Source organism: Dermacentor variabilis, chromosome 5, assembly GCF_050947875.1.
Source record: "Dermacentor variabilis isolate Ectoservices chromosome 5, ASM5094787v1, whole genome shotgun sequence".
Taxonomy (NCBI): domain Eukaryota; kingdom Metazoa; phylum Arthropoda; class Arachnida; order Ixodida; family Ixodidae; genus Dermacentor; species Dermacentor variabilis.
This window is the reverse complement of record NC_134572.1, coordinates 127,560,377-127,575,999: the sequence shown is the minus strand read 5'-3', so window position 1 is coordinate 127,575,999 and position 15,623 is coordinate 127,560,377. Positions and strand designations below refer to the sequence as shown.

The 15,623-nt window shown below is 43.9% G+C and overlaps 1 protein-coding gene across 1 annotated transcript in view; it reads right to left on the bottom strand.

Moving 5' to 3' along the window:
• Positions 1 to 5,723: 5,723 nt before the first annotated feature.
• LOC142581965 (putative cytochrome P450 49a1) overlaps positions 5,724 to 15,623 on the bottom strand; it is a 101,446-nt gene continuing 91,546 nt past the window's right edge. The window contains exons 7-9 of the mRNA XM_075691400.1: positions 12,877 to 12,955; positions 9,371 to 9,577; positions 5,724 to 5,910 (exon numbers count right to left, since the gene is read on the bottom strand). Coding sequence (XP_075547515.1) covers positions 5,776 to 5,910; positions 9,371 to 9,577; positions 12,877 to 12,955 — 421 coding nt within the window. The 3' untranslated portion in view covers positions 5,724 to 5,775. The remainder of the gene's footprint in view (positions 5,911 to 9,370; positions 9,578 to 12,876; positions 12,956 to 15,623) is intronic.

Sequence of the window (15,623 nt, the reverse complement as noted above, 5' to 3'; positions counted from 1 at the left end):
GGCTGCCCCGTTCCGAAAGGAATAAAAGATGGCTGCCGCCGATCGCTTAGGCACTGGATACTCACACCTTTCCGGAGAGCGTGGGTTCATTTGCATGTAATAAAACTTTTAGCGTGGCTGTGTAACATTTTCGAACACTTTCGGCACGTTTACGACCTTGTTCTGCCAACTCTTCTTTGCTGGGGATCAGTTTTAGTGTCATTTTTAAGCTTCTGTTGCATGCCGCCGCGATTGTTAACGAGCTACCGTAAGCTAAGTAAGGGAAAGCTGACCAATCGCAGACGCCGGCACCACCATCTTCATCCGATTATCGATTTTCAGTGCAGTGGAATCCCTCTCCGCTTGAGCGCGCCCCTCGCCTCTTGTGAGCCAATTAGATGAGACAAGCTGCTCAGTGTAGGCAATGTTATTTGTTTTTCAAGTGAAGAAAAGTGACCTCCTGTGAACGACGAGAGTGCTTGATTGGTCCGTTGAGAAAACCCTGTGGGTGACCGCCTGATGCTTGCGTCGGCAGTTACGCAAATTTGACGTCAGAGATTGAAATAAAAACAAATTGGACTATATATAGTTTTACGTTATAGGGTCCTTTACTTCGTACAGCTATCTGCTAATTTACTGTCGCAATCGGTGCGTCGCCTTTTGGACGGAACTGCCAGTTTATTTATTTATTTATTTATTTATTTATTTATTTATTTATTTATTTATTTATTCATTTATACTGCAACACATCTGGGCTATAGTAGGAGCGGCGATAACATTATTTGTCAATTGCAGACAAAAAGCTGGTCAGGGGCAAGGAACGAACATTTCCGGGTAATGCGTTCCAACGTTCAATTGTTGAGGAGAAAAGAGTAGGTTTTACACATCAGTTCTAGAGTGCAGTGGCAAGAGATCTAAGTTGTGAGAGCTACGGGTGCGGGAAGCTTCAGCAAATCAGAAGTGTTTATCTAAGCGTGTTCAGCGTGGAGAGCTAAGGTGCGCAAGAACTTTATTTTTTCGTTGTGGCGACGTGTTGCCAGAGTGGTTATGTTGATATTAGAGAGGTTAGGGGAAGGTGAAAAATCCCTGTCGTAGCGACGGTATAGAAAACGAACAGCTTACTTTTGTACGGACTCAATCTTGTTAATATTGTTTTTATGAAAAGCGTTCCAAATTTTAAATGCGTATTCAAGGATTGGCTGGATTAGTGTTTTCTATGTTAGGAGTATAGTTTCTTGAGGAGTCACACGAAGGGTGCGTTGCAGATAGCCGAGTTCTTTAAGTGATTTAGCACATAATGCTTCAATATGCTTGCTCCAATATAAGTTGTGAGAGAATAAGAGCCCGAGGTACTTATATTGGGGCACTTTTAGTAGAAAGGAGTTATTGAAAGCGTACGAAAAGGCGGAAGGAGTTAAACGCCTAGTGAATGTCATTGAAACGGCTTCGGTGACGTTTGCGTTCATCTGCCAGGTGTTATACCATGAACACAAGTGTGAGAATGCGTCATTAAGAACAGTATGATTTTCAGGGGATTTAATATCGTGACAGAGGATGCAATCATCAGCATAGAGACGTACTTTAGTAATTATATTTTGTGGCGAGTCATTAATGTTAAGTAAAAAGAGAAGTGGGCCGACGACTGTATCCTACGGCGCGCCAGGGGAAACGTTAGTAATAGGGGAGTCAGAAGCATTATAGCGTACACATTGGGAACGGTCAGACGGAGAACTGGCAATGCAGCATACGAGTTTAGAATTATTTAGGATGAGGCTGAGTTTAAGTAGTAGCTTATGGTAAACCGCAGCGTCGAGCGCTTTGGACAGATGTATAAAAATTGCGTCAACCTGTGTACCAATGAATAGTTCTTTAACAATGTGATGCGTGAGTTGGGTTACGGCGCTAGAACCACGACGAGAACCATGCTGACAATCATTTAGTATGTTACTGAATACTAGGTAATCCCGAGTGACAGGTTAGGGAAATTGGTCGGCTGTTAGTTAAGAAATGCTTATTACCAGATTTGGGCAAAGGTAAAATTTTAGCACGTTGCCATAAAAGGAACAGACGCAGTTGGTAATGATTTGTTGGTAATGATTTGTTGAAAATACGTGTAAGACAACGACTAGTCGAAAGGGAGTAACGAACAAGGAAAGCATTGCAAATGCCGTCAGGACCACAGGATTTCTTACTACCGAGTTTTAACACTAAATTAAGGACTACGTTAAGTGATACAGAGAGGTCACTAATTGTTGATGCCATATCATATTGAAAAGGAGGAACTTCAAGGTTATCTTGCGCAAAAACGGATTGAAAATATGAGTTAAAGGCAGATGCGATTTTATTAGAGCTCCTAGTAGACTCCTCATTAATTGCAAGAGTGGGGTTACAAATCCCACAAGGTCAGATGGATTGCCTAATTTTTTCAATTGCTTTTATGAAGTTGAGGCAATCTTGCTCTAAAGTAGAAGTCTTTCGTCGATTTAAGTTTATCTCGAAGTTCCTCCTTCACTTGGCTAAACATCGTAGTTTAGCGGGATCACCACTCAGCTTTGAGCGCCGTAGTCTATTGACACGTCGTGACATGTGTAAAATATCTGTGGTCATCCAAGTTTTTTTGTTTTAACAGGGACAAAACGGCGAATGCATGAGAATGAGGTTTTCGAAAAAATAAACTCAATCATTACCCCCATTGGCAGCATTTATTTGCACAAAGTTGTCGAAATTTTCCCTCAGGGTATCCATAATGGAAGCATCATCTGCACAATCGAAGTTTGGAAATGAGGTGTACGAAATGTGTGGCTTTCTTATCGTAAGAGAAATACATACTGAAGCTGCTCGATGATTCGAAATACTGTCGGTGACTTCACATTCGAAAGTGCCATCGACGAGGCGTTGGCTGAGAAAGACAAGATCTAGAAGGGCTTCGCCTCTGGTAGGAGGGTCTACTATCTGTTTAAGACCAGTCGACTGTGGCAGCTCGAGAAGCTCACTCGATGAGCGATGCTCATCAACAGACAGGGCTAATGCCGTCCATGATATATCTGTAGCATTAAAATCACCCATGAGCAGTATGTCTGAAGAGAGGATGTCGCGCTCGTGTAAAAACGTATTCAGACTAAATAAGAGGTCAGGAGAAGAAACGGGAGGGCGATGTGGGATGCCAACTGTTATTGATCTCTTCTCAAGGTATATTTTATACCAAACTGATTCTAGTTCGATTGGAGCTAAGATTACAGAATATTGTAGGTCAGATTTGAGGAAAAGCGCTGCATCACCTCCTCGGCCGTGCTTCCTGTCAACTCTAGCAACGTCAAAACCAGGTGGTGCTGTTTCTTCACAGTGTATGTATATTTGCATACTTGCGTACTTGCAGAATCTTATTGCCTTGTTCGTTTAGAAAACGCATAATTTGCTTTGAAATTCAGGTCACCCGCCGTGGTTGCGCAGTAGCTATGGTGTTGGGCTGCTGAGCACGAGGTCGCGGGATCGAATCCGTGCCACGGCGGCCGCATTTCAATGGGGGCGAAATGTGAGAACACCCGTGTACTTAGATTTAGGTGCACGTTCAAGAACCCCAGGTGGTTGACGTTTCCGGAGTCCTCCACTACAGCGAGCTTCATAATCACGAAGTGGTTTTGGCACGTAAAACCTTATAATTTAATTCTTAATTCCTATTCAGGTCGATTAGGGCCGATAAAACGTAGTGAAACAAATCCACAAGAATGTCTGAAGGCGCAAGCACGAAGGTCAGACAAATATATGTACTAGTCGTCCCTCTCGCGGCACCCCCCATACATGCACAGAAGCACAATAGAGTACGCGCCGAAAAACTGGCGGCTACTACACTGTAGTGGAAATAATATGCACTAGTTTTCTTCGAGTAACGCAACTTCTCCTTCTTTAAGTCTTCGTGCATGATAGTTGGGGAACAATGTATAATTCACTCAGTAACCGAAATGAGACCAAGTCGGATTCACTCTAAATCAGAATCAACAGCAATTATGCGCAGTAGCGCTTGGACTCACAAAAAAAGAACAAGAGAGAGCGAGAGAGAGAGGAGCTGTAGTTTCGCCGGGAAGGCGAAGCAGTATTATTGATAGCCAAGTATGCGACAATTATACGAAGGAAGATTACACCGCCGAGAGTACTGAGGCTGTAAAATTTAACAGTCTCCTACTATCAGGTCGTGTATATACTCATATAACGCCGTCACTTCAGCGCTCAATTCTTCGAGATCAACCGAAGTTTCTTCGAGTGCAAGAAATATATATATATATATGGAGGGTTCAGAAAGCTGGTCGGGCCCCAAGCCCCGCCCCGGAAAAATGAAACCTCGCCGCCTATGCCTGCAGTCACCAGACGATAACGTTGTTTCTTTTGAATGCAGACAAGTAGAAAGCGTGCAGTGATCAAAGCAAACAGACAAAGCTGTTCTTGTGGAAAAGAAGAAGAAATAACTGCTTCCGCTCCAAGGCCGTTCTTTTTAACTCGTCTTTGCGGGTATTCGAAGCTGCGTCATTTCCTGGCGTCAAGAACGGTCACTATCCGTTTCCTTTTTGCGCCGATGGCTTCGGAAAGCACGGTCATGTCGAAACCAGGAAGCAGTCGAGGCCATGTTTCGCACCTGCGCAGACCTCGGAGGCTATCCTTAACTGGTATATTTTTGTTGAGACCCGGGTGGCGCCTGTGGAAATTAAGGTTCGCCTAAGTTTTGCGGCCACGTTGGGTTCGTGATCGGTGAATTCTTTCTTATTTTGCTATTCTTCGCACAACTTTTGCCTAAATTCTTATGGCTTCGCGTAGAAATAGAAACGACTGTAGAAAAATAGCCAGCACAGAAGGGGCAAATAGAACAAGAAATATAATTAGAAAGCACAACCTCCCTACGGGGCTCGAAGCTGGGTTTCTTGCAGAATTGTGCGCAACCCATTACCTGTAAATAATTACTTGTAATCAATAACCTTTTCTGCGACTTGTGTAGTTTAACGGGTGCTTTGTTTACTTGGTAATGGTCAATGAACTTTGATTTCATATTTAAGTAAAGAACTGCGTGCAAAGTGTTACAGTTTCGACGAAAGAAGAATAACCGGTGACACGGATTTGAGCACTCAGATGTGAGGGGAACTACAGTAGAATTCCCACAGTATGCGATTGACATTTTCGAAAGTAATGAAAACGTACCCATGGGTAACCTCCTTCACAGAATCAGCATTCTGCAAGTACGCGTCAATCTCCTCAACATGTCCACCTTGAAGATTTACGCACCTTTCTGCGCAGCACTTGTAGCGGCCCTCACAGGCAGTAAAAGCTGCAGGTGATTTTTTCTTCTTTTGTTGCAGCCTATGACTTCTCTGATTCAAATAGAATTTATTAACTATTAAGGAAGCAATTAAAGAAATTGTGGTTACCTTCTTCCTGTAATATGTAGAAGGCTGGCCTAATGGGGGGGGGGGCAGGGGAGAGCAAGCATTCAGCCTCTATACCACGGCTTCAAAGCTGCTCTGGGCTCTTAAACAATCTCGATGAGTGCGCAATCGATCGGAACGTCCCAAGCGTCGTCCTCACTTTGCTGGCTTGCATAATGGCCGATTGTTCCGCGTAGCCTCTTATATTTAGGCTGCTCTATTGTAGTATTCCTTCTCAGCGCACTGTTTCTGTATATATGCGAGTAAAGTAATTAGAAAACAGTGATTTTATTAGTTAATTCAATACCCTAATTACAGTTTGTCGTTATAGTGTACCACCACGATGTCTCAGCGTAGTATGCTTAGAGTGACACCTAACACCTGCTCATTAAGCCATTTTTAATACAGCTGGCGTAGAAACGTTTTTGAAAGAGAAGTCAACTGAGTCATTTGGTACGTTGCCCAACCGTCCATGAAACCCAATGTCTTCTTTCTCACAATGGACCTCGTACTTCAGCAAAATCTGCAAGCAGGAAAGGTGGCATAAAAACACAGGAGTTATTCGGCGAATGCGGCGTTTCCGTGCAAAGTTAATGGAAGTTTTAATCGAATTTTTCTATCATTGAAACTACGAAAGTGCTGCCGAATCCACTTTTGGTCCGTCATTCGGCTTTTCCTCGATGTATTCCAATTTGCCGTAATCATGCCGCTTTGGTGACAATTCGAGCAAGGATTCAAATGCTCCTGAACTTTAAGAAACCATATTTAAGAAACCATCTGATGCCTAAAGTCAAGCAATGGTTTCTAGAAAATTGGTCTAAGAAAATTTGATAGTCACACACGTCTTGCCTGGTGTGGCTTCATTTATTTCAATTTCTCAAAATGCTTCTGCACTTTACAGCTTGGCACGACTTAACACAAGCATTGGCAGAACGACATGTCATGGCAGTGCAATTTGCGGTCGAGATTAGTCATGGGCATTCCAGGGTCACTTGGCTCCTCTTATTTGTCACACTTGCGAGAATTTCCGCATTGACAACAGCAATAGTCGACACCCCAGGTAGGCAGTCAGTATGACTATGAACTTCCTCCACTAATTCCTCCTCAACTTCTAGATCATAGTGGCTTGTTTAGCTGACCGCACCTCTAAAAATGCTGACCCTATCCATTTAGAAGATCTCTCTAGATAAGCCTTTTGACTCCCGGTATGCTCCAAGCCGTACTCCAATATATAAGACTTTGACATTAGCTTGTGTGTGTGGCGCCGAGGTTGCTCAGTTGGTATGAGCATCGTACCCGTAATACATTAGCTTGTGGCTAAATAGCCCTAAAAGTTTGTAATTTTGCCACGGCGTTCCCGAAGGTATAAGCTATAGGGAAATGGCGAAATTGTCAAGTGGAATCAAAGAATAATATTCGAGAAAAATTGCCTTCGAATATTGAATAGTATACCGGATATTCCCACTTTTAAGACAGAATGAAATATAACGTCATAGTGGAGTCCAGTTGCAAAAAAAAAAAAAAAACCTTTACGTTATGCGATAGATATACTGCGGTAACGATTGGCTGTGAGGTAAACTGTGAATCTTGTAAATGAGAAAAGAAAAGCAGAGAATTGGCCCCTCATACAATGCACCAATAACTAAGACAGAATGAAAAGAAAGGAAGCAATACGTTACCAGATGTACGTAGCATAGAAATGAGCTGTTGAAAGGAGCTGAGTGCAATCAAACAGCATCTCAAACCGTTTTATAGGAATGCCTAAGGTGGGGCATGATTATTAAATGACTGGAAAGTATAGTGCAAACGGCATCTTCGTGCGTTCGCCCAAGCATTCGCCCAGGCCCATGCCTCACGCGTTGCCTGAGGCATGCCATTTGAAGCAGGAGGCCAGAGCCTCCACGTAGCTATGTGGAAAGGCCCAATCGACGATGCCACAAGGACTAAGACGGCGTGAAATAAGCCGACAGTGATGGCCAGGCGTTGCCAGATTCAATTTATTTTTAGTTAAAAAGGGGCAGTACGTAGGGAAAATATTGACGTTGACGAGAAGACTATCGTTGCAGCCTTTGGCGACTACGCATTAAGTTGACAATGACCGAGTCAGAGGTAATGAGAGAAGCCATAGTATATACACGTACACGCTTCTGCTACTGTATTCCATTTTATCGCACTGAACACTAATCGTGGAGCTCACCTCTACATGTGCCTAGGACACGTACGTATATTTTAGTGGGTATGTTTGAGTGCATACGAGACCTCCATAACACACACCTGCTCCATTCGTTTCTAGAGCTTCCTACACGATGAGGAAACGTTAAAAGTCAAGATGCCCCGCGGAATAATTTGTCCGCATTTGTACATAAAAATTACGCCCACTGAGTACTCGCACAACACACTGAGAGAGTTCTTTCTTCAAGTATTTCGAACAGCAGTCGGCAAAAAAGAAAGCGCATAACCGTTTGTATACCAGCGGCAACGTTCTTCTTCCAAGTTGTCATGAATCAGGCTTCATTTATTCCATTGTGATAATATTTTACATCATAAAAAGGTTCATTTTTATGCAAAATTTCTGGAGAAGAGGCGACTACAAGAATATTTTTTTTTGCCCGACACATTATGTTGCGGACAAAGGTGTCGGCGTCAGGAAAGCAAGGTTCCCGAGCTTCACGTGTAGAATTCTGCGACTCCATCTTTGTACGTGCCGTATTAAACAACGTGACAAGATGTCATACTGCTTTTGGTTTCTGGTGCGACGCATTGTCATATTGCCGGCGGCACCACATATGCACGCGCGCGCGGGCGCGCACAGACACACACACACACACACACACACACACACACACACACACACACACACACACACACACACACACACACACACACACACACACACACACACACACACACACACACACACGCACACACGCACACACGCACACACGCACACACACGCACACACGCACACACGCACACACGCACACACACGCACACGCACACACGCACGCACACACACACGCACGCACGCACGCACGCACGCACACACACACACACATCGGACGTCTTCGCATCGCAGGCGTAAAGCGAAAGCGCATAAAGCGATCGTTAACCACCTGCGGCAAGTTGTTTCATTATTCATTTTTAATTCCATTAATTTATAATTTCTTTATTCCAATCGGTAAGTACAAGTTATTTTCCCTATGTTGTCCTCGATGTCTTTGTTTGTTGGCTTCTGATGATATGATTAATAAAAATCGGGCCCCTCGGTTCACCCCCTTTCTTCTCGTTCATTACAGAATGAGGTTTTCGAATCCGGAGAAGATTCATGCACTCAGGTAGCACGTGCGTTTATTGACCAGTTGCCTTCACCCAAAAAGATCCGGTACTCGTGACGCCTGCGGCAGCAAGGATGTTCCACATCCGCTGCCGAGGGTTGTGAATGGTGGAGCTGGCTAACACTCCGAGGGTTAGTTCTAACAGTAACACATAACTACCGCAGAAAGTTGATGGGAAGACGGCGCCGTGGTAGCTCAATTGTTAGAGCATCACACGAGTAATGCAAAGACGTGGGATCGTTCCCCACCTGCGGCAAGTTGTTTTTTCATCGACTTTCAATTCCATTAATTTATATTTTTTTATTCCAATCGGCAAGTACAAGTTATTTTCCCTGTGTTGTCCTAGGTGTCTTTGTTTGTTGGCTTCTTTGGATATATATACACGCACAGATGTCACAAGGAATAACGTACACAAGTATGTATTCTGACATACACGAGGTTTAATCAAGGAGGGCTGTTTTTCATGTATCCATTGGCCCCTTCTAATGGAAAGTCATCCATTAAATATCTGCTGCTTCGACTACAAGCATCATGGCATACAAAAGGGTTTACAGAACGCAGGCTCTGACATATTGCTAATCTGTTAGGAGTTCTGCTGATGAATTTGCTCGCTAGTATAGGCAGCTCAGTCTCCGTAATCACACGTACCTTGGCTACAAGAAGGCATGCGTGGAGCTCCGCTATTGTTCGGCCAGGACACATCCGCGGTCCAAAGCTAAACGGAAGGGAGGCGTATCTGTCATGGTGCAGGTTTTCTGGCTGCTCTTTCAGCCAGCGCTCAGGTAGGAACAGCTCTGGATGGCTAAAATTTTCATTGATGCGTCCAGCGACGTAGTAATCTACAAAGATAGGCACCTGAGAACAAGAAAATAACAAGAAAGAGATTGCTGTGATATTTCCGAAGGAAATATGCATAGGAAACATCCAATCACACGCCAAACTACAAGTTTAAAAACTAAGCACGCGTAATTAAAACGTAGCTGTTAAGGGAGCGATACTATGCAAACATTCTTCAATAATTGTTTGCGAAACAAGAACATAGCACATTAGTAAAACGCAGCTTCATAACCAGTATGCGACACAGCTTATTATTGCTCAGTTAAATCGTCGTTGATTATTCATCCGATACCAACTAGCACTGCAAAATTTATTCTCATTATCTTGAAAGATGTTGTGGTAACTGCAATGGTAATGATCGATGCAACCCTGCTATGCCATCCGTGAGGTGGAGTAGCGTTGAATTTATTGAAAGCTATCGCACTGGAATGAGTCATTTACCTTTGTGCGCTGAGCGCGCAAACGTGGAGAAAGTACTGACCATCTAATACGCGATTGCTCCCACACAAACAAACAACGCCAGACTTTTCACTGTGCTTTCAGTTAACGGAACGATCGAACTTTCACCGAAGCGGAGGGCCCGGAGGCCTGGTGTATCATCTCGTCAGCACAGAGTGTCAGACGAGCTGTAGCATCTGACAGCGACAGACTTGAATGCCAAGCTGCATACGCGCTGCGACTTGCATGTAGCATGTGTGACTGATTTAAATCTTGTCTTCACTCTATGCAACTCCCACATCCCTGTCCCCACGGGTAGGGTAGCAAACCGCACAAAGTAATGTTAGCCTCCCTGCGTTTCTTTATCTGTCATCGCCATTAACTAACATACCATCGCTTAAATTAACTCGGCGAAAAGAGAACTCCGCCTAGTCTGGGCGTGCTTTGCCGCCGAGGGCGCCTGAAGGCGATATCACCAGTTATCCAAACTTGTCCGCGCTTAAGTAGCCGTTATTCTGATGCCACTGCTGAAAAAATTGAGCAGCATGATTTGTCGCTTCTATGAAAAACAGCGTCTAATAGAAGAAGCTCATTTTTTTCTGATACATACGATTGATCAATCTTGAGGCAAAGCCTTACCTGTACGCATTACAGCTAAGCCCTTCAGATATAGATTCCTTCGAAGTATATTCAAAAGCAATCGTATAGTTTTTTCATATCTGTTTTCTCTTATTGCGATAGCCATGTAGCTTGACGCTTCAGACGAACTTTTGCCGTCGCTGTGATGTCCCGGATTTTTGTAAGTATATGTACATATAACGTAATACATATATGTATTACATTACATATGTGTACACATATATGTACACATAATGCAATAAATAAACACACATAAAATTGTTCAATGGCCGGATTAGAGCAACGGAATTCTAGTATCGAAGCTCGAACTCTAGCCATTAGGCGGAATAAAATACCTTTAAGCAATACCTGCGTGCCAGAGGCATTTCGTATCTGCCAGTGCACTACTCCTATCTAGCCAGGAATGCTGCGAAGCACTAATATGTCGCACTCGTGCATAGATTCAGCACCATTCTAGGAGACGTTGCTGTTGTTATTCGTCGTCTTGTGTAAAACGTGTTACGCTATTTAAGCGATTATAGGATGACTTTACAGTTTTTATTGCTAAACCAAAAAAGCCCCCAAAAGAGAGGAAAAGTTCGTTCACAAAGCCCGATGACAGCCATAGCCATTCGGGTGACGCCGGTGTTAGGAGCACATGCCCGCATTCACAAAAACGTTCAAACGCTACAATTTTTCTAAAGAGCAGGTACCATGATGTTGCACGTAATATTGCTGAAGGCGGCCGGACAGCGACAAAGAGCACTCAAGAGCAACCAAATTTATAAATTCGCTACATAATTTCCTACTGGGCACTCGTCCTCTTCCGTGGAAGCGCTTGTTTGTCCTAGTCTTCCGGTCTGTCAGCCATGGCTGGCTGACGGGCCGTACTTGTGAACTCTTTCAACGTGACCACTTATAACTGGCTATGAGCCCTTTTCTTCAATCTGTCTGCCTTGTTTTTTGTTTAGTTTCCTTCTTTCACTGCCGTTTCTAAGTCCAAAACGTGTATAAAGGTGGGTGTAGTAGAGATAAAGATATGGGATGAGTGCATAAAAGAACTGCATGTAGTAGTGCTGACATCCCGTAGAAAAAAATTCAAGCAGTACCTATCTCTGACGATGTTTATTGTCATTAAGGCGTTTAGCGTTCACGGAGTTTCGCACATGTTTTTTGGTGGTGAGAGATTCATTGTTGAAACAATTGGTAAAGATTCATTTAATGTTATGCAATCACGAAACTCGTGTATTTCGCAAGAATGGTGAGGAGTGTAAAATTCACCTGCTGCATATCTACAAGTGACTGGTGCACATACGTAACTGGCGGTGAAAAAAGAATAGTTTAATTTGAGAAGATATGTCTGGAAATGTCACCTGATAACGCATCGCCTTTGTTTTCAACTCACGTGATCTGGTTTCAAGGTCAATAGAACCACCGGAGTAAAGAGGCTAGAGAAACGCGATACAAACGGCAAAGTGGGGGAAGCAGGCAAATAATTCTAATCGTATTATTACATTTTTCTGAATTTTTGTCTCCCTCGCCGAGCCCTAACCTAATATTTCCAACCCTTGTAGGCTAACGAATATTGGGTTAGAAGTAGTTACGTTCTTTTGCCACCCTTTGTACATTATATGGCACATAGCAATTGATTCTTTCTAAAATATATTAGAAGAAACGAGGAAAAATGTTCACCCAGAATTTGAAGACATATGAATGTATAAAGATCTAGTAGAGGTACACTCATTTTCTTGTGGGGAGTTCTTGAGAAAAGTAACAATTACACGATATCGACCGTTGTGTTATTCTAGGTAGCAAAATCGAAAGTGGAGCACTTCTCGAATGCAGTCAAGCATACAGCATTGCACACTACCTAGATATTCAATGCTACGCCTTCACATTCATGCTTAGGTAAAGGAAAGTGGTTTTACCAGAACAAACCTGATGCGACAGTTGTTTTGTCAACGCGTACGGAAGATCGACATTTCGGCATCTAGGAGTGGTATTTCAACAACCGAAACGTTTTTTCAGGCTCGTAACATACTAGTCCATAACAGAAACTGAGTTGCAATGCCATCATATCACGGAGCTTCTTTCAATTCTATACACGACATAAACGTCGGCTCTAGGCTGAGGCTTTTATCGCTCGGGAGTTCACAATGGTCGCAGAAGCGCGGCTTCGCTCATTCGTGCGAATACGACCAACGGCATTTGGTGTTCGAAACCCGAAAGATAAAAATATAAAAATTTTAAGTGGAACCTACCCCAGCTGAGACCACGTAGCCGGACAACACAACGTCACGGTCCAGTATTCTGTAAATTCCAGGAGCAGGTGGGTTCAACCTGCCAATAAAACCATTACATGGTGTATAACGAGCCGCAATATGACTCCAGACAATATTAAGAAACGAAGGTTACTGAGCATTGCACATGATGGCATGATACAACATTTATCGATTTCGTTTTACGCAGACCTAAACACTTCCTTTTAAAGAGGCGCAAGAGGCAAGGATTAAATTTGGGTAGATTTATAGACCAGTTATCCAAATTATCAATAGCGTCACTTTTACGAACAAAGGTTTCTGAAACTCAAAAATTACGCATTCATAAGACAGGGCTCATCTTGCTACTGCGAAAATAATGTATCAGCATTAGGACGAAGTTACATGTTGGGTTCCGTTTATAGTTCACAAACAAACAGCATTCAACGCGTCAAAGCATAAAAGGCACGAAGAGCAATGAAACAAACAATGGTATTTCTAAGTAATCCAAGGGCGCTATAACGTAAAACTATTCCAAACTTTTCTATTCCAATTTTGCAATCAGCCTTCCGCGATTGGTCAAAAACTTTTAGGACCACTCCCCTTTCACCTGTCTGTCACGCGACGTCACGAAAACCGCGAAAGCTCCCCATCTGATATAACGTGCACACGGATTATGCATGATTTGACCGAATAAAAGAAAAATAGTTATTTCTGATTCGACGCCTCTTCGCCATTAGCCCTCGGCCATTGGTCAAAAGTTTTCGGGCTGCGCCCACTTCACCTGCCCCTCACGCGACGTCACAAAACCGCAAAAACTCACCGCGTCAAAGTGACGTGTACGCGATAAAGATGCATTAATATGCCGAACAAAACTGAATTTTCTTCTGAATAGCCGCAGCTGAATAGCTGAATTTCTTCTGCCCCGTTCCGAAAGGAATAAAAGGTGGCTGCCGCCGATCGCGCAGGCACTGGCTACTCGCACCTGTTGAAGAGCATGGGTTTATTTGCGTGTAATAAAAATTTCTACGTTGCCGCGTAACATTTTTGAACACTTTCGGCCTGTTACGACCTCATTCTGCCAGCTCTCCTTTGCTTAGGATCCGTTTTAACGTCATTCTTGCGCTTCCTTTGCATGCCGCTGCGATTGTCGACGAGCCACCGCAAGCTAAATAAGGGAAAGCGGACCAATCGCAGACGCCGGCACCACCCTCTTCACCCGGTTATCGATTTTCGGTGCAGTGGCTCGGCCCTATTGAATCCCTCTCCACCTGAGCGTGCTCCTCGCCTCTTGTGAGCCAATTAGATAAGACAAGCCACTCAGTGTAGGCAATGTTATTCGTTTTTCAAGCAAACACAAGTGACCTCCTATGAACGAGGAGAGCGTTTGATTGGTCTGTTCAGAGAACCCGGCGGGTGACCGCCCGCTGCTTGCCTCGGCGGTTACGCGAACTTGACGTCAGGAAATTGGAATAAAAACACATTGGAATAGTTTTACGTTATAGGGCCCCAACTCTACTAAGAGCGGGAGGGCGAAGTCTATCAGAATATATAGGTCCCAACAAGGCTGCGAGTGTCGTGCGGATTGCTGTTGACTGCAACATTCCCAGTGAATTCATGTTTTATTACATTTTTATAGTCATAACTCTTATTCCAAAATGTCGACATCGCTCATAGAAAGTGTAGATTTTGTTGGAATGAAGCTTGCACTGCAGTGGCGAAACCCGTAGCGTCTCTTACATGTTTTGCTCCACGACGCTACTGTTTCGTGGGGTGAAGTCATAGATTTGTTTCATATTGTCACGTGCAATGCGTGCATTTACTTTATTCTGCACAAACTAGACAGACAATGCACCCAGGGGGCGCTATAACGTAAAACTATTCTAAACTTTTCTATTCCAATTCTGCTATCAGCCATCCACGATTGGTCAAAAACTTTTTTCGACCACACCCACTTCACCTGTCTGTCACGCGACGTCACGAAAACCGCGATACCTCCCCATCTGATATGATGTGTACACACTGATTATGCATGATTTGACAGAAAAAAGAAAAACAGTTATTTCTGATTCGACCCCTTTTCGCCATTAGCCCTCGGCTATTGGTAAAAAGTTTTCGGGCTGCACCCACTTCACCTGCCTGTCACGCGACGTCACAAAACCGCACAAACTCAGCGCGTCAAAGTGACGTGTACGCGATAAAGATGCATTAATATGCCGAACAAAACTGAATTATCTTCGGAATAGCCGCAGGCTGCCCCGTTCCGAAAGGAATAATAGATGGCTGCAGCCGATTGCTGAGACGCTGGCTACTCGCACCTGCCGGAGAGCATGGGTGTATTTGCGTATAATAAAACTTCTTGCGTGGCCGTGTAAAGTTTTTGAGCCCCTTCGGCATGTTTACCACTTCATTCTGCCAACTCTTCTTTGCGGAGGGTCAGTTTTAGCGCCATTCTTAAGCTTCCGTTACATGCCGCCGTGATTTTCGACCAGCCACCGCAAGCTAAATAAGGGAAAGCCGACCAATCGCACACGCCGGCACCACCCTCTTCATCCGGCTATCGATTTTCAGTGCACTGGCTCTGCCCCAGTGAATCCCTCTCCACTTGAGAGTTCTCCTCGCCCCTTGTCAGCCAATTAGATACGACAAGCCGCTCAGTTTAGGCAACGTTATTCGTTTTTCAAGCAAACAAAAGTGACCTCCTATGAGAGAGGAGAGCATTTGATTGGTCTGTTCAGAAAACCCTGCGG